Below are 26914 nucleotides of genomic sequence, written 5' to 3' on the forward strand. Positions count from 1 at the left end.
CTGACCAAAAGGCTGCATACATCTGGTAAAGTACTGAGCAAGTAGACATAATTTTTCAGGGCATGCCCCACAAAATATATGTTGACTTGAAAGGATATGTTGTTTCAAAATTCCAATTTTCTTTCACTTCCTATCTGTAGTGTCCCTGAAACAGTACAATCATACTTTGGTCTGAAAAAAACACATGTGGCAGACTAACCTGAAGTAGCACTTACAATTATGCTCAAACTCCAAAGTCAAGATTCTACTTTCTCAATGTAGAAAGCAAATGAAGTTATTCACCACAGTACATAGATGCTGCTCTGAGCTGACAGGCGGCAACTCAACTTCGAGATAAACTTGTGTGCAATTAAAATGACAAAAGTATAGGAGTCTAACAGAAATGTGAGCGACATTCTGGAGCTGTTTAGCCAACACCTGTTCAATTACATGGTGTCTAGAGAACGTCCATGTACAAGTACACCAGCCTAGCTCGGAAAACCTCAGTTCAATGTAAGGTGCAAGCAAGTCACAAGATAGTTGAAGAATGCTCTTCTTTGCCTTGCAGATTCAATCTTACAAATAAAGACATCACATTCCAACTGAAAGGGTAAACTTAGAGATGAGCTGGGGTTCACTACTTATTCGTGTGAACTCTTGTCTTTAGCAACCTTATGAGGACTTAGTTTACTTACTGATGATCTTTGGAGTTACACAACAAACATGCCTCCTGCGGAACTTACCCTGGAAGATAAAAAAAAAAGCTATTCTTGTGCAGAGTAATAGGAGCGCATTAGGTGAACCCTTAGAGAACAATTGCTCATAAGAGCCAAGCACTCTTTGTTCTCAGTTCAGAAATGCGACTGCTACATCGATTCTGCTCTATACAGACGGTAAGAGAGGGCATTGGGCTTGCAAGAGAGATATATAATGGGCCTCTAGTCTTAATGTACACAAAACTAATGTACACAAAACAAATTGGCAATGTACCATTATTCTAATCTATAGAAAGTAGTCTTTCCACATCATTTTAGACTTTGATGGAACGGAATGGGCCAAGCAAGGGCTGTGGTAGTGACCTACATCAGGAGCGTGAAAGCCATTAACTACATAAACAGATCAGCTTTATTCAGGATGTTACCACACAGACTGCTCTTGAATAAAACCCCTAAGGTGGCCATAATGCATTCCCTACATCAGTATGTGGACAACAATTTGTGACAAAACAAAGACATAAAAGGCTTACTAAAAAAACAAAGATATGATTGCTCTGACTTGACAGCCACATCTCCAAGGAATGAATATAAATAAATATTAACCCCCGTTTCAAACAGTTCCATGCCAGATTCTATATACAAGTGTTTGCAGATACTCATCTTTATTACCACACAGTCTACAGCTATATATATATATATATATATACAGCCCATTTATAATTTTTAAAAAACCAAGTAATGTCTTTTGATTTCATCTAGAAAGATTTCCAGGTATGCAGAAGAGAAGTTCGAGCATCCTTTCAGTGGAGCAGAGCTCTGGCAGATCCTTGGCAAGTCAGTGAAGAACCCCACCTTACAGCAGGCCACTAAAATGTTTGAAGGCATCAGGTCTCACTTCCGGTCACAGAACCTCACGTTGATGGAATCACCAGGGGCTAGAAGTCCATGGGTTTTTGCCTTAACTTCTTTTGTTTTTGGACAAGTCTTGATCTCAAATTTCTGGAGCAGCTGAAAAAAGTGATAGATGCTTTAGTTGAACCAAAGGGTACAAAATGGATGGTGCCAAGATTGCTCTGTAATACATTTTGTAGATTTTACGTTTTTATGAGTTCTAATGTTACCAGCTAATGTGTTGGGTTAATCGTAGTCTGAAACCATTATGTTCATCACCAAATATGTGGATCTATAGTTGTTTAGATGTACAATTTATGTCACCTGTTTCACATTCATTCACAAGGGCCCTAATTTTAAGCTATCAACACAAGATTAATGTACAAACAATGAATACAAATTGTATATTGTTAGCAGCTATCCTTAAATTCTCCCTCTTGTGCAAACAATGACAACCACATACACTCTAAGTAACAAATAGTATCGCTAGAAATGCAAACTCAGCACGCATGGCGTTAACATTATCATTTACAAATGTAAAATAGTAATATTTGGCATGATTATAAGTATCTGCTTACCACCATGATCATTCTCAATCCCAGAAATTCCAAAAATTAAGGCTCACATTAGTCATAACAAAAAATCTAAAATCAAGTGGGATGAAAAGTTACATACTTGCAATTCGTTATTGATGATGAGTTTCTTATTTGAGCATCAGAATATATCTATTTGCATGATCTCAAAACACATTTTCATAGCTAGAATTTTAAAATTTGGAAAACTCCAGATGTGCGCATAGACACCAGGCTGAACAAAGCAGTTTGGGCTAAAGGAATCAGAAATGTTCCATACCGCATGCGTGTGCGCCTATCCAGGAAACGCAATGAGGATGAAGATTCACCCAACAAGCTATACACATTGGTCACTTATGTACCAGTCACCACATTTAAAGGTCTCCAGACAGTCAACGTTGATGAAAACTGAAGTTATCCTGTCTTGAAATAAAAATCAAAAAATGAAAAAAAAAAAAAAAAAAAAAAGAAATAACCTTCCAAGTAGAAAAACTGAGACAGAAACAATTTGTAAAGGTATCAGCTATTACTTTGACAATCTGGCACTGCTCCTTTAAATTCAACTGCCCCAGAATGCCCAGGAGTATCAGTCAAATATAACATTTTAACTATAAGTCCCCAGTAACAATCTAATAAACCAATTTACAAAAATATCCCCCTTGTTTAACGTGGTTGTTTATTAATTAAAAAAGGACAACCGTAATGGCGAAGGAAAATGTGAATGCTAATCAATTTTTTGCAGCTTGTCGTATTGTAGATTGACATGTCGTGCACTGTCCTCCAATGAGGTCTTGGGTTCAGAATATTAAACATCCTTTAGTTAAATGATTGTATGTGTCCCATCCCAATAAGTGGGCCTGCTTAATCAAGTGAAGTAAAGTAAAGTAAGTAAGGCTTAGTAAAGCCCACTATCAAGTATTTTTTACCATTCACATGGCAGGTGGGTGGCTACATCTCGCCAAGCTAGAAACAGTGGTTACAGGTTACATTTTGTGTCTACAAGATGTATTGAATTGGGTCGCTTGGACATACTTTATTGTATGAATGTCCCCACAGTAGTGTTTAGTTAAGTTATGAGCAGACAATCAAGTTGTAGCTATGAAAATGTCCATAAGTGTGATATTGCCATGGAAAATCTTGGTGACTCTTTTTTTCTAGGTTATACAAACCTTAAATGTCTACGAGTTCTCTGTTTGCATGCATAGCAGTGCATTGCGCAATCCATCTCACCATGCTCTCTTTGAAATAGCTGTGCAAGGTGGGTGGGGAAAAAAGGAGTCAAGGAACTATTTTGTTTTGCACAAAAGCTTAAGCTGTTAATGTACCATGTGAATGCACTTATCATAATTAGTAAATGCAGTATTTATTTGCACTCTTTGGAAGATTGCAGGGGAAAGGTGCAAATGTATTGAGAAGAAAAAGGTGATAAAACCTTTGGAAAGGACTATGGACTTGTACATAAGGCTCCATTGTCTTTGTGGACTTGGATGAAAAGTTTTTCTAGGAGCAGCACATTGATTTTATTACCGGTAGGTAGAGAAGTGATTGATAAAAGAACTACCATTTTCCATGGTAAGGCAATGAATAAGCAGAAGCATAATTGCTCAAAACGTGTACTTTGTCTCATTAAGACTGAGATCCCAAGTTAGCATAAGGGGATCATAAGGGGATTATTAGGTGGGATAACTCTCCTTAACCCTTTAATGGAAACTTTAATGATTGTAATTTTCAAAAGTAAAATGAATTACATGTTTTGTGAATATGCAACTAGTGCCAACAAATGCATATAGATGTAGGAGTAGGCAAGGCCTACTTTAACAGAAAAAAGGAGAGAAATACATGTAATAAATATGCAGTGAGTGAAGCTACATTAGTTTGTTCACTGCAATGAAGAAAGCATTCCATTTCTCTGCATAGCCTGCCCGTATTGTGGGGTGGTGGGCCTCCATAGGCGAACCCGATGTCAGAAAAAAACATTATGCTGGAGTCTGGACACTGATGCCTTGTGGATTTTAGCAAAGTGAGAAAGAGTCATTAGTCAAACCAAAACCAAAACTCCTGAACTAAACAACCTGTAACAGTCTGAGCCCAACACTAGATGGCAGGAAAGTGCGCTGCAAGTGAAATGTCTATAAGTATCATTTCCTTCTCCATTATGGAATAGTCCAAACATTAAGAAAATAGAAGCATATCCCTCAAACCTAGACATGGGTAAACCAAGAGAACAGTAAGGAAACAGTGACGCTCCAGCAAGTTATAAATCTGCAAATCTTAGCGCAACAGTCATCATGAAATCAGCAGTCTCTGTTCTGGAATGAGCTTTTACTTATTAAAGAACGGAGATATCACTTTTACGATAATATGCAGCAATCAAAATCACTATTCATCTAGCAATGAGCTATTTTTGAAGTCACTAAACCACTGTAGATATAGGAGAGAACTGTTTTTGTGAATTAGGAATCTTTGTATATGCCACGTTTAAATACAGAGTTTTTTTCCTCACGGCTGAGGCTGGATTCAAGAATGAATTTAATAAAATGCACAAATGCGTGCCAAATGCAAGCCCGTGTGCACCTTCTGTGCACTCACCAGGCACAGGGCACAGTAGCCAGCTAGGACAACCAGGTTCCGCCTGCACTTATAGACTCAATAACCTCCTGTCTCTTAGTTGGACTTCTACTAGTACGGTAGGAACAGTTTGTGAATTGCAACTATTTTTAGCCAGATCACTTTTATTTACCTTGTGCCTAATTTCTGTTTGCACAAGTTTCATCCTTGATCTGGCTTCCCTAAAAACCTTCAGGACAAAGCTGTGATCCTGGCTGCCATCCGATTCTGTAACTATATCTGCATGTGCAATGCCTGCTGGGGCTCCCATCTACTCTCAGAGACACAGTTCTCCATCTCACATTACCTATACTCTCTTGAACCCATGCTCTCTCCGTACAGATGCGGGGAAAGATCTTGATCTCATACTAGACAATTAATTTGATGCACTGTTTTTTCACATGGCTAAAAGATGATTCTGCACTAACTTTGCTGAGGTTTTTTTCAGAGCTACAACATTTTATGCAAGGATAGACCATAACGCTCTGGTGGTGGCATAGCAGAGTGATCTGTAAAATGTCTGTTCACATTTCTCTTCTCTCACTGGATATTATTTAACCTTAAGCTGCTTGCATTCAATATAGTCACCAGTCCCATTTTTAATGTCAAAACTATTTAAATTTATATTACCCATGAATCTTCCAGTATTGTGTCTGTACTTGAAATCATTTCTGTCATCTGCTTACAGTTATCCAATGTGCTACTCCTGGGTGACTAACATCTGGGAAAATTATTCCGATTGCCCAAGATGCAATTTTCTAGACCCACCCATATTGACGATCATATATTTGATTTAAATTTTTTCTGGCTGTTGTTGTATCGTGGTTCAGGATACCTTTCAACTTGTGGAAATATCACTACATGATCGCTTTCCACATCTGGCTTCACCTCTGCTACGCTAAAAAGTGAGCCGTCCAAGAGCCTGCCTGGGAAGGTTGAACCTAGGCTCACCACCACACGAAAAGGTATTACATTTTTACCAAATTCAAATAAGCTTTATTCGACAATTCATGTCATAAAAGCATTGTTACATGGAATAAAATTTATGAGAATAAAACAATGAGTTAAAAAATATATATATTTTAAAATCATGCGCAAGTAATCATACAAGAGATTAAATCATCCTAATTCATTAAGAAAACAAGCTCATAAGATAAAAGCAGCAACAGGGGAAGTTACGAAAAGAGTAAAAATAAACAATGAAGGCTGTAAAAAAATACCAAAGCTCAGGGATAAGGTGCCGATGTCTATTTCCACGAGTGGACATAAATCCAAGTTCAACTGTTCGCAGACAGTATTTGTGATCTTATGGTCCACATCCAACCCAAGAACTTGGCTACAGGGATTCCATAACGGGGAGATGCATCAGTACACAGCATTCTCAGGGCAACACTACTTTGTCTGGTATCCAAATTCCTGCAGGTCTGCACAAGCCATACTTCGCGAGGGCCAGCATAGGCAGGGCAGACACAATACATGGGAGTAGGTTTCTTCTTGATCGGTGCAAATGGGACATTTGCTATCACTTAATTTAGCCCATTTTACAATGAAAGACTTTAATGGTAAGGAACCCACTATGAATTGGACATAGTTTGCGATCAAAAGGTTTTGATATTGCGTCCCAATAGTGATCAAGCCTTGGCCAAGGTTTAAATGTTAAAAAACTCCCCGTCAGCATTGTACTATCACCTTTTCTAATGGTATTTTGTTCAACCAGATCCCAATATCATGCCTTAATAATGTCTTTTGATGGAAACTGGGTACTAGATAGGATTCCCCACAGGTTCGGCAGACCCATGCTGATCAAGGCATCTTTAATGTCACATAGCCAGCTAATTTTACGGAAGTGATCTGCCTTCATAATATCCCTAAGATCAGCAGCACAGGTTCCAGGGTGCACCAGATTCTGCACCAACATATGATTGAGCGTAGCCTGTCTACATCTACCAATGCTTTCCTACCTAGGTCATTCAGCAAGGGTAACACAGGAGGGCTTCGTGGTAGGGTGGTGATCATTCGGAGGAACCTATTTTCTACTGTAGCTAGCTGAGTAAGTTTCTCAAAACCCCACTGTTCTGCCTCACATAGTACCGAGCTTTTTACTTTCGCATTATAAATCTGTATCACCGGCATGACTGGCTTCGTCAGAGACGTTTTAAATTCCTTGTATAGGACACCAGCTAACTGTCGAGATTTCAATGTCATAATATCAACATGAGGCCTCAATCTCAATTCCGTCTGCAAGATGATTCCTAGGTAAGTGAATGAGTCTACCTGTTCTAAAGGTGTCCCATCCAAATATACTACCCGTGAATGTTCTGTGCTGTTGAAAAGTCATAAACGTAGTCTTTTCTGCATTCATTTTTAGGCCTCGTAGAGAACAAAAGTCTTCAAAAAGTAACAACGCACGCTGTAAACCACTAGGAGTTTTTGAGATAATAAGCTCGTTGTCAGCAAACATTAAAATTGTAATCTGTGTGCCTGCTAAAACCGGTGCATCAGTAGGTATAGTAGTTAAAAAAAAAATGCAATTCCATTAATAAAAAGGGAGAATAATGTAGGTGTCATAACCCATCCTTGGCGCACTCACTTCTCTACGGGAAAAGGATCAGTTACATTCCACTGTGAGCCCCAACGTATTTGAGCAAAGTTTTTTTCTTGAAGGCGGGCAATAAGAGAGAGCAGGTCCATGGGCATTCCCAACTCCTGTAGCACCGCCCAAAATTTGTTACGAGAGTCCAGGTAAAAGGCTGACTTAAGGTTGACAAAGGCAGTATACATGCTGCTCTTGCCAAGAACTACGGACCGCCAGTATATTAGAATAAAACGAAAGACCTGGTCTATGGTGCAGATACGTACCCAGAAACCCCCCTGTGATGGGGTTAAGATATCGTCAGCATCTATCCACTCTTGGACCTTTGCCAGGACAAGGTGGGATACCACCTTTTGAATAGAATCAACTAAGCTTATTGGCCTGTAGTTTCTGGCAGAGACTTGTCACCTTTTTGTATACTGGGATAATCTCCCCCCCATGCCCCCCCCCCCCCGTCTCCTGGAATGCGGAATGAGGGAACCAAGGGCAATCACGTTCACCAATAGCATTATATACCTACTCCATTTAGCCTTGTCATGTAGGAAGATATCGGCGGGAATAATGTCAATACCTGGCGCTCTACCCCTGAAATTACACTAAGGGAAACTCGTAGCGGCGAACCCTCCTAATTGTAACCCTTTAGTACTAGTGATAATGCCTGCAACTTGGGAAACTCACTTTAGTAGTCTTTATCAATGTCCCCAGAAGAACGTGGCAGAGCGCTCTACCCTAGAGGAGGTTAGAGGTTCCTATACACCTAACGGGACCACACCACTTTCCATGTCAGCTGCTCATGTACCCCTCACATTTACTCTATCAGAGAATTATAAGGAAAAATGTACACAAGTATACATACTGCTGTACCTTGTTTTCTTTTCCAATTCTGTCTAAACTTATAACGATTGCCCTTTTGCACACCTTCTCAGGTGTAAATATATGAATTTCCTGAAAGTAACAATGTTAATAGTAACTTAATTGTGTAATTTTTGTATCCATAGCCTTTTTAATCCAGCTGTTTAAATGATGACTTTTTCTCTTTTATTGATATATTAATTTTTAATCCGGTTTTATAGTATGACATTACATCTTATGATCTTTTCTGCAAAGTATTCTAGAGTATTCATTCTGTACGTTGTATTGATTGATTGGGTTTTATGGGCAGTGCCCGAAATAAACTGTATTATATATGTACACTTAAGGGCAGCTCTTACATCTGCTAAATCAAAGACCTTGTTAGTAAACTAAAAATGGGTGGGGAAAAGCTTGTAAGCCTCACCATCATCACTGGCGTATTGTGAGGTAAAATGGTTAACCCAGGAGTCTGGTGCTACATGATTTTGGGGGGGCAATGAGACTCCACCCCTACCCCATTTTACCAAATTCCAGAAACGTTGGGAGTTGTTCCTGGTGCATGCTAGTTTAAGATCCTGCCATCTATTATCATCCTACGGTATTTTAGGCATTTTCCTGCACCTTCTTTTAGATTTTCCAAGCATTTCGTACTCTGCACGAGTCTCCTGATCTAATAGCCTCCCCTAGAAGTCTGCGGGCTATTTTACATTCTTTATTAAACCAGTGGTGCTGGGCCTTAATACAGTTCACCTTACGCCTGTGTGGTCTATTAAAGTATGAGAGCATTTTGGCGAGTAGTATGTTGTGAAACAGTTATTTCCTTGAATGGCTGAGAGCTGAGGAGGGAAGCCTCCATCTCTACTACCACTTCATGATCGCTTCCACATCTGGCTTCTCCTCTGCTTAAGCTAGCCATCCAAGAGCCTAAGAAGGTTGAACCTAGGTTCACCACCACGCGAAAAGGTATTCCATCTTTACTTGCATCATCTTGTGGTTCTAAATGGTGATCCTGATAGCCATGCAATACATTTTTTATAACATGATCAACTTTACTTTGGATACTACCATTCCTATTAAACCTCCGAATGGTCGTCATCGTGCATATCCATCGGCTCCTTGGATTTTTACTTGCGTCAAGGAAGTAAAAAAAATAAAAATACATTGCATGCAGTTGCAACCCACATGGCTCAGCAACCATATGACCAATAACAAAATGAAGATATCTTACACAGATAAAAAGCTATATGAAACGCATATAACTTTGAGCAAATAGAATTGGCCAGGAATATTGCTACAGAAACCCCCTATTCTTGTGGCTCATCAGATACTCATTCTCTTCAACTCTGCTCTTGCCTATCTGAATTTTGCACTTTTTACTGGTCAGCACCCTTTAATCACTACATCTACCTACACAAACTGCAACTACCATACCAAATATTTTTTGTGATTTCAAACTTTTACAGAGAATCAAATGAAATAAAAAACGTCTTGTTATTTTATCTGGATGAGTTTCAATCGGTCTTATTAAACGGATTAAAGAACTCAGTTAAACGTTCGTTAAGCGGGTAAATATGCTCTATAATCCCTCCATCTCCAATGGAAGTGTTGCAACTATTGGCAATCATCCATTATCTTACCTCGCTTGAAAAAGCCAACAGTTGATCCTTTCATCTTAGAGATTTATAAGTCTATCGCATTCCTCCCTTTTCTAGCAAAAATCATAGAGGGAGCCCCTACAGCAACCTTCTTCCAACACCGCCCTAACTGGGGCCTACAGTCCCCAAGTGCATTTGCGCCAGGAGGCACGACGTGGAGCGCGGGAGCCCCTACAGCAACCTTCGTCCACCGCCGCACTGCCACCCTAACCGGGGACTACAGCCCCCAAGTGCACTCCGCCAGGAAGAGCGACGTGGGACATCAGCACCCAGAGAAGCATAAAGGCACTGCCGGGCTACTGCAGCATGGAATGTGCGCAGGCGTGATCGGGCCACGCCGGACCAAGCCAGGGCTAAAGGCGGGCCCATCTGCGCCCGTCTTAGACCAGATAAGGCGGCCTGGCCACCCATCTGAAGAGTCTTGTCTGTGGCTTCAAGCAACTGGGAGCGAGTTCTTTTTTCTTTGTTTGTGCCTGGATAAACTGAAATCTAAACTATCATACCTTATCGCCAGTACTCTAAATCTGAAGCTCTTGTGGGGATAAGTAAGTTGGGTTTTTGAGGGCTAATCTGAGACTTAGCAACTATGTTAAGAAATAAAGCACGCCTCTGTCGCTGCTACTGCTACTATTCTGAGACCGTTACAGATTGATACGTTTGGGTCAGCTATAAACAAAAAGTGCGTAAACAGAAGCGGATTGAGAGCAGCCCAACTATAAGTAGAAGAAACTGGAGCTCGAGCTAAACTGGCTGGGGGAGTCTACAATTGAGTCTACAATAGACGCCAAGTAAGCTTACCCGTGCCCTTGTACTAAGTCATGCTACACTCGTCTGTGGGCTGGGTTGTTCTTAACCAAATGTCTAAACATAAGCAAACGGGTGATATGGAAAGTACACTTAAGACACTTAAGTCTCTACAAAACTCGACCCTAGACTGTTTTCTAACCCGTGCTGCTTGAGCCTTGGATAAAGAAATATTAGTGGCGGTTGTCTATGGCTGGTGATTTATGGCACTTACTGCCGTAAATTTGCCATAAATTTGGACCACACCCCAAATAGAGTACCTGGGGTCACTGAGACGGAAATTCCAACGAGTACACAAAAATCCTCAGACCAGTCAGCCCCTATGGAGCACCCTTCTCCACCAAGTTCTACTACGTCCTCAACAATGGCTCTACCATCTAAAAGGAAGAGGAAAACAAAACACTCAAACCCCCCACTAGGTACCAGATCAAAAAATAACAAAGCTGTCAACACAGGAGGGGTTCAAAAGCACCATAACTGTACCAAGAGTTCCACCAGGATCTCAAACTATACCTTGAGCCTCAGTAGCCTCTACAATTCCGAGCAAGATTTAGAAACTCTAAAGAATCATTTGGACAATATACTGCTAAAGAACCTTCTACCAATCATGTACAGACTTGACAAACGTGAGGCTAATATGGGTGATATCCAAAAGTGTATTAGTAAATTTGCAGTTGGGATTGGAGAATACAGGTCTATTAGTCAGGAACATCCCGCTTTGGGGGGTGGGGGTCGAGGGGAGAAGAAAAAGTAAGCCAGTCTAACATAGCAGGCAATAAATACCAAAGGAGGGAGTGGAGAGTTGGTGTCCTACATGAACACCTAGGGTGGATTCGACCTCCCCGTACAATTATTTATAAACAAAAGGATCCACCCATGAGAGATTGCGATGGATGATGTTTGATCATGAGTCAAGTGTGTTTCCTACATTGGTGGGAAGCACATTGTGTTTCTTAAATACCCCTCACACACCAAAAGGGCCCTTGGTGTGATGCTTCATCATAGGGGTCTTCGCGTCCCTCTACGGAACATGGCTTGCTACTACCAGAGCACTGATGTTTTCACTGTGTAGAGTGAGAGAGGGTGAGTGGTAGGGTCAGGAGTGAGTGATAAGTGAATGTTAAAAAATACCTAGCACCTGTGGAGTAGAAAAATGTAATATGCCTTGGTGCGGTATTATTAAAAGGTGTGAGGCGGAGTAGTGTTGTGTTAATGTACAAGACCTCCTGTGTGTGTCAGCATGTTTCGAAGCATGCTGTTTCTTCTTCAGGATGGGTACACAGATCCCTACCCTACTCACATGAAATGTGTGACAATGTCAACAATGATTAGATGCTCAGTGTAGGCAGATAGTAAATGCTACGAATACGACACAATGGTCTCAATCTGATTTGCAAAAAGGTAATTCCTTAAGTACAATCTGAAAAAGAGAAACAATATATAAAAATCATCAGGTATGTAAAATGACTCCGGTTGTAGCAATCGTGACCTGCAAAAGTGATACATACAGTGCCTATTCATAGAGTAACCTGTGAAATACTCATGCCGGTGCAGTGTCCTGTAAAAAAGAGACTGTTACAAGACGCACAGACATAACAAAAAACACACACACTATACGAAATATGTCCCAAGGTAGTCCTTGCTGTGACTGAGGAGTTTAGTAATTGGAAAAGTATTGCCAAGAAAGGAATCAATACTTGCTGTATTGAAGGCAGTGGTATCATGAGCCTTAAAAATGATGGGGACCAGGTGCTATTTGCAATCTGTAGATAAAGATTAGTGCATAAGGTAGGTGTCGGAAGTCCTTTAAGATGAGAACAGAAGTGGCCTATGCGATGCGGCTATGCCGTACTTACATGTACCAGGGTACTACCTCGTATTGTCGTCCACCCTCGCGGCTCCGTGGAAGTGGTCAGGCCGGGAGGAGCTCTCATTTATATTATACTTAATTTCCTCGAAAATTCATACTGGAGATATTAGTAGTGGAACAAAGCTATGGTTCGTGATTCTTACAACCATGTTTTACAATGGTATAGTATGAGCCCACAAGAAAGTGGGAGGGGTAAGGAGGGGTGGAGGGAAACGCCCGATGTTGTATTAAATGGGGGGGCCACAATACCTAGGCGATCATTAACGATAATGGCAGGTGTATTCTGTGGGTAGGTGTTAGTATTACAAGTGTCATTGTCTGGATTACCGGATTGCCAAATTGTGATTACTAGATCGTTAATGAGGGACACTTAGTAAATGTGTGTCCAGGGTGGTATCGGATACTTATTTTATTCAAGAAAAATGGCTCCACGGTATATTATCATTGAGGCCCGTTATATGGGTGCCCAGACGGAACACCCATTGTTGTTCTTTTTCCAGCAGACAGCTTTCAGATTGTATTTGCTCTATGACTGTCCATTGTAGGTCGTTCACCGTATGGGTTTCAGACGGATAGTGTGTCGCCATTTTAGTTGTGCTTTTCTTGCATCGGACATTACTTTTATGTTCCCCAATGCGGATTTTGACCAGTAGTGAGGTCATTCCAATATACTCTAATCTGAAGGGGCATGTGATGTGATCATGTAAATGACGTTCCGGCTATTCCAGTTTGTAATTTTTTTATGCTCCCATTCACTGCCATTCCTAAACTTCATCTGTCTGCTCTTCTTGGTGAGATGACAAGTGCTGTAGTTGCCACACGGGTGGTGGCCTTGGATGGGTTGAAGAGTAGTGTTTTCACTGGTTGTGACTGTGCTTGAGCGTGGTTGTGTGTGAACGAGCATGTCTTTCAGGTTTCTGCCTCTTTTGTGTGCAAACAATGGTATTTCAAGATTTCGTTTGCCGCAGTTGAGGATCCTCCAATGTTTGTTGACAATTTTTGACATTTCGTTGGAATGAGTGTTGTAGGATGTCACCCAGATGGGTCTGGCCTCTTGATCCTTATGTACTTATCTTCCAACAGGGCCTCCCTGTTATTATTCCGAGCCCTCTTCATTGCTCTGTCAATAATTCGGACGGGATAGTTCCTGTTGGAGAGCTTTGTCTTCAAATCAGAAGCTTATGCTTTGTAGTTAATTAGTTCGGTGCAGTTCCTCCGAAGACGGAGGAACTGCCCGTAGGTGAGGTGGATGAAAACTGTTGTACAGTAACAGACAGTTCTCAGCAGTTGGCTTAAAATGTGTGGTGGTTTTCAGTGTGCCCCCATCCGGGTATATGTTTAAATCTAGAAATACTAGATTATCGCTTCAAGTAGTGTTGATGAACTTTAGAAAAGTATTTTGCTGGTTGAACCATCTCATGAACTCCTCGGTCGATGGAATGTCTCCTTCCCAGATGACCAGCACATCATGAATATACCTCTTCCAGGTCTTGATGTTATGCCTGAAAGGGTTGTCATGATGTAGGATCTTGCAGGTCTCCAGATGGTGTACTTAGAGAGCAGCCAAACTGGGAGCGAAAGTACTCCCTATTCTGGTCCCATGCTTCTGCAGGTAGAATGTGTCCTCATATAAGAAGAAATACTTAGTCAGGGCCAGGGAGATGCACTCCATTGCTAGATTCCGTGGTGTTTGGTAATCACAGGTGGTTGAGAAAAGAATCTCCTCAATGATGTTGAGTGTCTCGTTGTAGGGTTTGATCTTGTGGTTTCAACTGTTGTCCCTTAACTCTCCTTTTTTGTGTATATTTGTCTTCATTACGTTGTGTGTCCAGATCATTCTTTAGTGACAAATCAAATCATTGTAAAAATAGATTCTTCGCGATTAAATATCATTTATTGGTACGTCCGTAGTCGTTCTCTTTTGTTTTCTACGGCCAAATATCTCAAATTATTCGTCAGCACTGGCATCTCTGTTAGTTCTACTTGTTTATTGGCTCAGCCTTGCTGACTGGAGCCACACCCATTCTGGATAATTGTACATAGCGCTACCTACCCTTTGAAGGCTGCCATCGTCGCCGGGACTGCGAGGCCCAGGGTGCCCTGCAAAGTTCTCGGACATCGCACCTGGTGCCTCTTCCCGGCCCCTCCTCCCAATCAACTCTTCCTTCATAACGCCTCGCGGCCCCCGCTTCGTGGGAGCCGCTCGCAGGCGTGGACTTTGGACCTAGCATTTTAGCTGCTTTTAGACTCTGGAGGAGCTGCTGGATAATTGTACATAGCGCTACCTACCCTTTGAAGGCTGCCATCGTCGCCGGGACTGCGAGGCCCAGGGTGCCCTGCAACGCTCTCGGACATCGCACCTGGTGCCTCGTCCCGGCCCCTCCTCCTCCCGTTATAAAAGTCACGCCCATTATCGCGTGAGCGGGACGCGAGCGGGGCGCAGATCGGGGCGAAGACCGGGCAAAGAGCGGGCCGTTTGAGGCCGTTCGAGTACGGGAGAAGCAGGGACAGGGCCAAATCCCTACGTACGACAGAAATCGTAAGGCTCCGCTTTGAAGAGCACAGCACGGAACATGTCTGCCAGAGAAACTCGGAGCAAAACAGCGCAGGTCGCAGCAAAGCCCACAGGTACTTTGGACATGTACTTTGCTAAGGCTGGTTCTTTGCTGATTGATGAAATAACAACCCTAGAGAGGCGTATTTCTCTGGAAATCGACTGGGTCAGAAGATCGTCATTGGGCCCTCTCACCCATGTTACTTCCCCTGTACAACTGCCAGAAATTGTTACTTCTGCTGGGGGGGGGGGAACCTGGCACCCCTGTGCCATTGGAGTTAAACCGTTCGACCCCATCTATTGCAGATTGTGACACCCCTGCTCCTGCTGACCTCAGCATATTATCCTCTGCATCATGCAGGTTTCCCCCTGCTCAAACTATTCGCAAAATAGGTACTGCCATTGAGGCCATCACCGCTGATAGTACCAATTTAATTACACACTTAACACAGGGGGATCGGGAGGGAGCAATTCCCAAAAGAAAAAGAAGGGCTCAAAATGTAGGGGGGCGTAGGCCCAAAATTCCAAAGCACAACCCGAGTGGCGAAGTCAACCAACAGGGTGTGCCTTGCATGGGGCCAGATACATCTCTAACCCAGGGCCACAGACCACTTAGCTCCAATGTTACACCACCTGTGGATGGTTTCTCTCTCAGATATAAAATCTTTAATGAATTAACTGCTCACTCCCCTAATAGATCGCCTTGCAAACCTGGAATCACGCTTAATTAATTTCCAAAATGGAATCGATCATCTAGTGGATGTTTCTAAAACAGCTAGTGCAAATTTGAATCCCACAGCAGCACCCTCAGTTAGGGATGGCTGCTGTCCACAAAAGCTTGTACATTCACACCTTCCCAGATTATCCATGCCTCAAACACCCAGGCCCTGGATTCCACTCTGCACACCAACTTGTAGCCCTCACGTTACATCCACTCTACACCTGCAGTACGGATGCAGGGTCAAGGTAGTAGACACAGGATAGTCAATCTACCGCCTGAGGCAGCTCCATACGCAGTTATCCTAGCGGGCATTCCCGAATTGGAACCACCCAAAAGAGAACCAGTTGAGGCTCTGAAAAACAAGGTCATCCACTGGCTCTCTAAAAATAGGCCACTCCCCTTGGGTGTCAATAGCGAGGTCCTCATGGTAAGGAGACTTCCGTGGCTCGGAAACACCAAAAAAACCATCCAGGGCGATTGCGTACTGATCAATTTCAGGGATCCCCGCACAGTTTCACATATATGTAGCTGGCCGCACATTACACCGGGATCTTTTATCCAAACCCTCCCCTTATCATTCTTCTATCCTCCCACAATCATCGAACAGGATGAGGAAGGGTGGTATTTAGTAGATAGGAGAGGCGGTAGAAGGGGTCAAGGGGCTGATAGGGAGTATCCGACTGTAGGCTTTCCCCGATCAGACTATCTCCCTACTCACAATAGATTCAGTATCTTGGATATGGTAGATTGACCGTCTGCGCTGGAGGGTGGCGGTTTCACGACCTTAAACAAGAACAAAGCAGTTAATAGCCAATTAGTACTTCCCAAGGAGACGGAGCACTCTGTGTATATCCAAGCTAATGACGAGGGAGGCCTAGGGATTATTCACTCTACATCCACTATTCCATCTGAGCTGATCATTCATGGAAACAACCATGGCCCAAGCCATCCTCGGAGGAAGGACTCGGGAGAGATTGCACACCCGAGCCCATCCCCCGCGCCAAATAATTTTCCTCCCCTTAAGATTCTATCCTGGAATGTCGCGGGCTTAGCCAACAAATTGAATAACCCGTCCTGGAGCACATTTATTGAACATAAAGACATTTGCCTGCTCCAAGAGACATGGGCAAGAGAAGACATTACCCACACGGGTTTCGCAACATTCTCAACACACGCAATTTGGGGGGGTAGAGGGCGCCCTTCCGGCAGCCTTGCAATATGGGTGGCCACTGACCTGGGTTGTAGGGCTGCTGTCCTTCCAACGAATACGGCAGATATTCTTGCTGTACAGTTGGAATGGCCAGATGCCCAAAGCCTCCTGCTGATTAATATCTATTCCAGGCCGACCAACATTACACAAGAGTCGCCCACCATTGACGAGCTTGCTCTTGTCTTGAATGATATCACGGAGGGCACCCCTTATCTTATAGGAGGAGATTTTAATTGCCACTACGAGCCCCTTTTAGGTATTATGGAAGGTTTGGCTCTGGAAGAGGATCTTTTGTGGCATATACCGCCCCCACAGGCTCCGGCCCCAAAAACATGGTCCCCCTTGGCCCTACAAATTACCTCCTTAACTTTGAAAAGATGGCCTTCGGGCCTGCAACGGAAGGTTCAATTCTGACATCCCGGCAAGATGCACTTTTAATAGAGCGGGCAGCGAATCACGGCTGGACTATGTTTTGGTCCTCCTGGTTGTACATTAGAGATCTTTGGGTCACCATCAGGGATGATAGCGACCATAATGCCCTAGAATTAATTTATAACCATCCTGGGCTCACGGCCAGGGGGAAACAAAGGGAGGCAACTGGGGAGAGCCTGGTCCTTGATAATAATAGGCGCAGAGTCAAATGGGAGCTAATAGCTTCCCATCCGGCTAAGATACCCAAGTTATATGTACAGGTAGTGCCCTTATTCGAAAAGGTTGAGGTGCTTATGATGAAAGACACCGTCGCGGACATACACCTGCAATTGGGTCAGTTACATGCTGCCCTTACTAAAATCCTCGCTGTACACCTAACCAAGAAACCAACTAGGTTTAATGGAAAAACATCTGGCCCCCTCTGGTACAATGGTGCTTGCCGCAAGGCAAAAACCGATCTCCTGACCTCAATCCGAGAAGGGAAGAGTAGTGTGGAAATCAGGGCAAGGCGTTCAACATATAAGCTCCTGATTTCCAATGCTAAAAATGAGTGGGAACATGACAAATGGATCAAACTTACCAACTCCCTGGCCTGTGCGGACTCGCACAAATTTTGGCGCTGTGTCAATACAGGCTCGGAGGAATTGATATCCGCCATAGAACCTAACATTTCACCTAAGGTATGGCAGGACCATTTTCAATCACTCTATAAACTACCTGAAGAGGTCATGGCAAATTCTAGGCAATTCCAGTGCCCCGCAGAGACTGGTGAGCCGTTTACAATCAAGGAGGTACGTGCAGCTGTGCTCGGATTGGCATCAGGAAAGGCACCAGGGCTAGATGGACTGCCGGGCGACCTGTTTAAACAGGAACCAGATGTCTGGTCGCCTTATTTTACGATTCTCTTTAATGCTATCCTGGGAGGAATGTCCTTGACAGGTACTTGGCTGGGGGCAGAGATCGTCCCAATTTTCAAAAAAGGTTCGCCTCTGCTCCCTGCCAACTATAGACCTATTAGTCTTATAGATGTACCTCAGAAGATCTTTGGCAGACTTATTCTAAACCGCCTCCAGGATTGGATTGAGACACTGCGATCATGAGCCCTTATCAAGCGGGGTTCCGAAAAGGCATTTCTACCACTGACCAAATCTTCCGCCTGAACCTCCTATAGTGGAAGACGGTGCTGATCGAGGGCGGCAGCCTTTATACGGTCTTTGTGGACCTCCGTGCCGCCTTCGATCTGGTGCCTAGGGATAAACTATGGGTGGTGCTAATGGATTTGGGGGTTCCTGCTGACATCCTCTCAATTTTGAGAAGATTGCACCAGGGAAATTTCGCCAAGGTAAGATGCGGAAGAGGAGGCACTCTCTCGGACGCTTTCCCCGTTGACAGGGGGGTTAGACAAGGCTGTGTCCTTGCTCCGACCCTCTTTTGCCTTTTTGTCAACGGGGTTATAAACCATCTTAGCGCCCTGAGCAACATCGATGCCCCCAAGCTGGATGGCAGCAGGGTCCCTGCAATTATGTTTGCAGATGATACCCTGCTGCTTTCCAAATCCCCTATGGGTTTACAACGGGTCCTGGATGGGTTCGCGACCTTTTGTGCGGATCGCGGTCTGGAGATCAATGCTGCAAAAACTAAATATATGATCTTCAATCCGCCCCCCACAACGCGCGCGAGCCCCACCATAGGGTCCTCCAGATTAGAGAGGGTTTACACCTTCGAATATCTGGGGATAGTGATCAATCAGTCTATGACCTGGGATTCCCATAAAACAAAGGTAAACATGAAATTGACCCAGTTGGTGGGCGGAATTGCCAGGATGACTAAAGGATTGTCTTATAGGCCTTTTGGCCCACGTATACAAATTTATAAAGTTCAGGCCAGAGGGGCTGTCACTTATGGAGCCGAAATTTGGGGGCATATGCCATCGCAGAAGCTCCAGGTAACAGAGAATACCTTTCTCAGGCAGCTGGCAGCCCTACCTGTAAGCACACCCCTTTTGCCACTCAGACTAGATCTGGGTTTAAGACCAATCTCAGAGGAGCTGGGCCTTAAACCCCTGACTTTTTGGTGTAAAATCTGGTCTTCACCGGAACTCTCTGCTTATAGAGCAGAATTGTCAGAGATTTTGCGACTCTATAAAAACATGCAAATACCATGGCTAACATACATAAAGCATACTTGTGAGCTATTAGGCAGACCAGACCTGTGGCATGACCCTGAGACCGCATGCCCCAGGGTCTCACGTAAAATCATTTCGAAGGCATACTATGAGCATCACTTACGTGATGCCTTTACGAGTGTGCGGGAGGGATCTCGGACTGCCAATTTTTTGGCCTTTAAAGATTCATACCACCTAGAGCTGACTTTTAATGATATGGGCCCGCCACTCACAAGGAAGCGCTATATGCAATGGCGCTACTGTACCCTCCCTCTCAGGGCATATACGGCTCTTTGGGCACACTCGGACCACACAGCTTTATGCCCCCTTTGCAAGCATACACCTGAGACAGATTTGCATGTCATATTTTTCTGTCCAGTGTATCGGAAAGCAAGGTTGTACTGGCTCCGCCCTCTTCTTAGAAATCTGGGCTTTAGGCAGTATTCACAAGCTTTTAGAATACTGAAAACAGATCTTTCGCCTCCAATTGCTTTTGCTGTTGCCAAATTTCTAACATCAATGTGGTTTACTCGTATGCATTGTCTCAAATTTACTGCAGTTGATGAATTAATGTGATGAATTTATTTTATCCTAAACTGTGCACTGCTTAAAAATTTCAATTGAAACATGGATCTATCCTATATTCTCATGATTTTATTGTATTTTCTTGTATTCTTTTATGGTCCGAGTGACCGAAATAAAGATAAATGAAATGAAAAATGATAGTACTGTCAGGTAGTGTCTGCAACATAGAGCAACCAGTAGAAACTTTAATTAGCTTCTCCTTGGAGGAAACTGTGAATGCGATTACACCACTACAGCCTGGGAAGGCTCCAGAATTAGACAGATTATCAGGTGATTGGTATCATTCTGAGCCCGCTGTATGGCGCCCTTTGCTCCACACAGTTTTCACAGCAATTATAAAAGGCGGGAATATCCCCGCGTCGTGGAAGGGTGCTGAAATAATACCAATATTTTAAAAAAGAGATAAGGGGGGACCCATCAAACTACAGGCCAATCAGTCTCTTAGATGTATCACAGAAAATATTGATCAAAATTATTTGAACGCATTTACAGAGCTGGATAGAGGAATTTAATATACTTTCCCACCTGCAAGCTGGCTTTAGAGCTTCCACGGATACTTTAGACCAGGTGTTTCGGTTCCTGCGGCTCATCTGGAAGGAAGTTACCATCAAAAAGGGCCACCTGTATGTCATGTATCTAGATCTTAAAATGGCATTTGATTCTATAGATCGTTCAAAGCTCTGGGCTGCCCTTAGGGAGCTTGGTCTTCCTGGTGGTTTACTACATCTCCTGGTACTTTTACATCTAGGGAAATTATGCCAGAATCAGGTGGAACTTGGATGGTAGCCTAACTAAGAATATTCCAGTCTCTAAGAGGGGTACGGCAAGGTTGCGGGTTAGCACCGACATTTTTTACCCTGAATATGAACAGGCTCATTAATGATCTCTATGATTGTGGTGGAGACCCACCAAAATTAGCTGGTAAACAAATCCCTGGTCTTCTATTTGCAGACGAAACCCTGCTTATCTCGAAAACCCCAATGGGAATTCAGAAAGTGCTAACAAAGTTTGAAGCAGCCTTTAAAGAGTGGGGTTTGGAAATTAATTGTACCAAAACAAAGTTTATGGTGTCCAATCCCTACAAGTCAACTAAGGGGAAAGTGAGGCTTGGAATCCAACATCTAGATCAGGTTAAGGTGTTTGATTATTTGGGCCTTAGAATTAGTGAGAACCGGAATTGGACTTCCCAAATTCAGAAGAGCGTTCTTTCATTGTAATACGTGGATAGTACAATAGTAAAGAAAGCTAAAAAATCTCCCCATCGCCCAATATCCCCAATCTTAGAAATTCACTGGGCCAGAGGGCATGGCGTAGTCTTGTATGGGGCAGAACTGTGGGGGATGGAGCACCTGAACCAGCTAGAAGTAGCTGAAAACAAATGTTTAAGAGCGATCTTAAACCTCCCAAGGAACACACCGTTAATACCACTTCATCTGGATCTTGGGTTAAGGTCCATTAGCCATTCAGCTGTCCTTAAAGTGTTAATGTTTTGGATAAGACTTTGGACCTGTAACACTCAGATACAAGTAAAGGAGGCAGTGGAGGAGTTACTAATGCTCCATAGGCAAACAGGGCGACAAATTTGGTTTACGAAAGTAAGGCAATGGCTTTATGAATTGGGGCTGGGATTCATGTGGGATGACTAACAGTCTATCACAATAAGAATGGGCTCCCAGCTCAAAAAAAGGTACTGGGATCTTGTTAATCAATTTTGCACTGAAACCAGAACACCTAGCACTTTAACCATTCGATTCCTAGATTTTAAAGGTTGTTTTAAGTTGGATTCCTATATGGATCATGTTGAACTCCCTCAGGCACAAACACTTAATCTACAGTTTAGAATTGGGGTACTCCCATTGAATGCCTTGAAAAGTAGATGGACTAACGTGACTGTAACTTTACTATGCCCTATGTTTAGTGTCCGTACAGAAACTTTAGAGCACTTTATATTTTTCTTCCCTTTTTATGCCAACTTGAGGAAAAAATGTATTATTCCAGCTCGTCGATTGTTGACTTTTTCACGCCCCATAGATGCATTACGTGTTTTTAGATCAGACTCGACAAGATGGCTTGTTTTTACATTATCAAGATATTTGCTTCATGCATGGTGGCAAAGGTCTAAATCTGAAACAAGACCATGATAGAAGAGCCAGGTTATAAAAGGGGCTGAAAGTTTCTTAAAATTATGATTGTTAATTAACTCGACACATTGATGTTTCAATTTTAAATTTTTTAAAATGTCTTCTTTAGTAATCAAATCTCTTTTACCCAGAATAATGTAAAGGAGCATGAAAAGATGGTTTTTATATGTAATGATCATGTTTTTGATTGAATACATTTACCACTACATAGAGATCTTTGTAAATTCCCAGCCTTCAGCTCACACAGTCTCAAAATACTCAAAACCTTGTTCCGTCTTGTTTTCATGCGTCTTTCAACATTGACAGCATTTTGGCCTCTGCTGTTACTGATATCTGCACGATCTCGGATGTTGGTAGAGAGGCCACTCTTACTTTTTGAGCTCTTCAAGGCAAGGTGTTAGACTGGTTCTCTTCTGTTATGATGGGCCGAACCCAAGCACTCTCTTACCCCCTTCCATTTACAGAGCTGATCACTTGATCAAGTGTGATCATTTATTCTTTTAAGATTTTACTAAGGTTTTTCCTTGAGGATCTAGGATGATGATCTACAAATAGCTCAAAGAAGTCCTAGAGTGGCGGACCGTGGTGACCAATAAGGGGTGTGGAATATTACATTTAGAAACGAAGTAGCCACTGTGTGACATACCTTCTTGACTAGCCACTTCATATGTCTGCTTACTTTAGCAGGTGGATGGATAAGATGGAACAACTTGTGAACTGGCAAAATAATTAACTAATCCACAGAGGGATTTTCCCCCTAGAAGATGTGATCATGATATGAAGGATTGGACTTGAACTGTGTATTTTCTCTTCTTTGCTCCAATAGGATACAGTGTGAAAAAGATTTCTATGGTGGGAATCAGGCACCCAGGCACAAGAGGTAGTACTACAAGGCTTTCAAAAGGTTTCAATGGACATGAACTTAAAAGGGATAAATGCTTGTACTTGCAGATCAGATTAAACAACTGAGCTGGAATAAATTCTTGAAACCCAGACTAAACAGTGAGCTATGCTTTTTTCAGGTTTGATAAGCCTGTGCACTTTCTTCAACCTTGACTTATGGCACAGCCTGGGATGATGAGATGTGTCCCTGAACTGGACCTACCCCTACAAAGTCTTTCATCATGGTGCTCTAAGGTGTCTACCCCAGGCCGTCCTTATAATTGAGGTACACTTAGAGGTTGAGTGGCGGTGGAAGTACCACTATAGGCTTCAGGTGAGGAGGTGAAGCAAGAGGTCATCTTCATTAGACAGCAGCAGCCCGATGCCAAGGCCTCTGCTTGAGATTCTCTCTGCCCTGATGACTTGGATACCACATTTTCCTGCACTTCGGTGCTACACTTAATTTCATAGTTAGTATGGTTGTTGGATATCTTGATGTCAAGCAATGAATCAGTACCGGAGGGCTGAGTGTATGGCGAAGACCTCACAGTGGGGGAGACCACCGTGGTGTAAGAGTTGATTGCTTTTACGTTGAACAGGAACTGAAATTATAGCAATCGAGCTGTTTATCTAAGGGAATTCTAGGGTCTCACTCGCTTCTTAGCTGATTGATTTTCCCTTTTGCTTGGGTACAATCCCAAGGCAGATTGCTCCCTTGCTTTCCACAAAAGGTCCTGCTGAGCCTTCAGGAGAGCTCAATTTTGGTAATTTAACCTCCCATATGACATCCCTTGATATCTGCCATAGTCCTCAATAGCGTGAAAGTTTAGAAATAAAAATCACACCGTCTGTACTTTTGCTTTTCCTTGACTTTCTACATCAGAGCAATGACCGTTTCAAAGAGAACCAGCAGGAGTGGAAGAACGGGCAGTTAAGGAAAGACTCGTACTGATACATAGTAAAAATAAACCCAATGTCTTCAAAAAACCGGATTAATTAGGATACTTGGATTCCTCAGACATTGAGAGAAGCCAAAAATGCACTTCAAAAAGTTATTTTGAGTGAACGATCAGTAAACAAAGGTATAGCTGTGTTCAGAGCTCCCTTCTCCACCGAGAAAAAAACTAACTGCCTTTTCAACATTGCTTAGAATTCTGGGAAAGTAAAAATCTTGGATTTCTTTAAGTAACAGCATCAAATTTCTCTTTTTAGGTCGAGCGTAAGCGTACGACGTCTAGTGTACTTTAGTATAATTCTCTTGTGGGCTTAAATCCATCCCCCTGATTTTAAATTGTTTGTTTCAGTGTTCTTTAATAATTCTTGCTTGCTAGTGGTCAGTCTTGGCTCTTTGACCCTCCTTTTCTATTTCGTTCCTCCCAGGAGCAGGAACTAACTACGGTATCATTACGCTTTATCATATTGATTTCTGGGGGACTATTTTTTCCCCTTTGTTTCCTGCTCATGTTTGGCAAAGCTTCCCTTTCCATTAGCAGGGCATTATTGCTCTGAGCTCAGCTTTGCGTCAAGGCGGTTTCTGTAAACAGAGCTGCAAAGCATGCGGTTATTTCGGTCATATTTACAATGCCTTTACCCCACTTGTGTTTTATTTGTACTCCTCCGTTGGTTAGGCTCCCGTGCTCCGGGTCCTACCCTTCAAACCTTCCTGGCCTCTGTCGTATGTCTGCGTGATAGGTTTGTGTGTGTGCGTTTGTCTGCATATGTTTAAGCTTCTGGTGTGTGTTTGTGTGTATGTTAACATGTGTGTTTGCGCACCCGCCTGTGTGTGTCTGTTTATATGTTGGTGTGTATGCGTTTGTCTGTAGCTGCTGGCAGTAACCTCGCGGGTAGCAAGAAGCAGTGACAGACATGATGAAGAGCAGAGCTCATGGACAAGCCTACGGGCCATGAAGGGGCTGGCTGCCATAGAGACTGAGCACAGAGTAAAAAGATTGGGAACTGCTGCAGAGACCTAGACACAAGACATCCGGCAGTCTTGCATAATGGATGATTAATGCAGCCCCCTCACAGCTGTGAACGTGTCCCATCCAAAGTTAAATGCCATACATGCCAGGATTTCATGTCACGCTTTTTGTGCACGGCTGGCAATATCAGACTTCTTTTAAAAAAAACACACACATATATATATATATATATATATATACATACACATACACACACACACACACACATATATATATATATATATATATATGATTTAACCTTTCCCCCTCTATACTTTGAGATTTCAATTTGTAATGCTACCTATTTAATCTATTTCATTCCTTGTTCACCCGTCACCTTTTAATATGTGCTAAATTGCAGTGCAAAGAATTTTTACGTTTGAAGTCACTTTAGATATGCAGATTTATTACTTTCTTATTTGTAATCAAAAAACACCTCAGCTTCCTTATACAGCTGAGCAACAAAATTGTATAATTTTTTTAATTATTCATCAGCATACTGATTTAATCAGGTTTTGTCATTTCCAAGATAGCCCCTGAAGCGAGTTGCTCCGTCACACTTACTATGCTACCCACTAGATTCCATCTTTATATTATGAAACGCGAGCTCCCTGTTTTACGTTGGAAGCGTTTTTCATTGATCTGTTTATGAGCTGCATTCTTTTCCTCCCTTTCTGACTGGTTTGACCTAAGTAGATGATCAAGTATTCCCTCATGCTGACATGTGGATCGCAGCTGTGACAAGTCCACCTTTACCAGCCCCCCTTGTATAACTTCATAACGTAAGCTATTGCATATTGTTTTCAGGAAATTTTTTACACAGTCTTTAAATTATTTATACATGTGTCCTTCTTTGGGCTGTTTCTTTCCCAGCGTGTTGGTACATTGAGAATGCACCAGTAAGATTAAACAAGTACTAAAAAGCTCCTGAAGCATCCTGGCACTTAGTTATAGCTTTTGCCTGCTCCACACATCTTCGTGGTGTTTTGAAAAGAAGTGTGCCAACTACGGTTTCTGATCCTGCTTCTTTTCCACCAAAAACTCATTAAAAAAAACAATGCATTTTTCTCTTTTCGAAGTGTCTTGCTATAGCAAAAACAAATAATTTTTCATTAAGGTGAGTTTTTCCACACCAGCATGAGGAAGTGGTAGAATACAGCATATGCTCTACTGAAAATAGGCAGACAGGGCCACCATTAATGAACTACATAACAGCACATACATCCAATCCACACCGACACAATTCCACATCATATCACAAACAGCACACGATATAATTAAACTACACTACATACCACTCCACAATACAGCCATTCCACATAATTACACTTCATGACACACATTCCCACTCCACGTAATTCCAGTACACTCACAACCACATAATTGCTATCCATACTATTCCACTGCACACCATGCCACAATTTCCACACAAATACACTGCATACCACATAATTCCCCCACAAAATTCCACAACTAACTTTCAATTCAACCCACATAATTCCACTCCAAACCACATACATCCAAATCCCTCCAAACCAAAACACATAGATAAATGACATCGCCATTCACAATGCCAATAGCTCCGATTTTTGCATACGCGAGCCCTATTGCATTGCAAATGCTTGTTTATTTGTAATGTCTACATGCACCAATTACTGCTGCTTCATTTTATTAGTTTGAAGGGGAATTCAAAAGCTTTTTCTACGAAATGTATTTTAAACTACT

General features: G+C 42.5%; 1 protein-coding gene and 1 pseudogene across 1 annotated transcript in view; one reads left to right on the top strand and one right to left on the bottom strand.

Moving 5' to 3' along the window:
- Positions 1–1086: 1086 nt before the first annotated feature.
- The window catches only part of LOC146861658 (cytochrome P450 27C1-like), a 179781-nt gene continuing 153953 nt past the window's right edge, over positions 1087–26914 (bottom strand). Inside the window, exon 9 of the mRNA XM_085646011.1 lies at positions 1087–1703. Coding sequence (XP_085502137.1) covers positions 1587–1703 — 117 coding nt within the window. The 3' untranslated portion in view covers positions 1087–1586. The remainder of the gene's footprint in view (positions 1704–26914) is intronic.
- Positions 2096–2618, top strand: LOC146861659 (large ribosomal subunit protein eL31 pseudogene; annotated as a pseudogene).

The sequence above is a fragment of the Triturus cristatus genome, chromosome 3_1 (genome assembly GCF_964204655.1).
Source record: "Triturus cristatus chromosome 3_1, aTriCri1.1, whole genome shotgun sequence".
Lineage (NCBI taxonomy): Eukaryota > Metazoa > Chordata > Amphibia > Caudata > Salamandridae > Triturus > Triturus cristatus.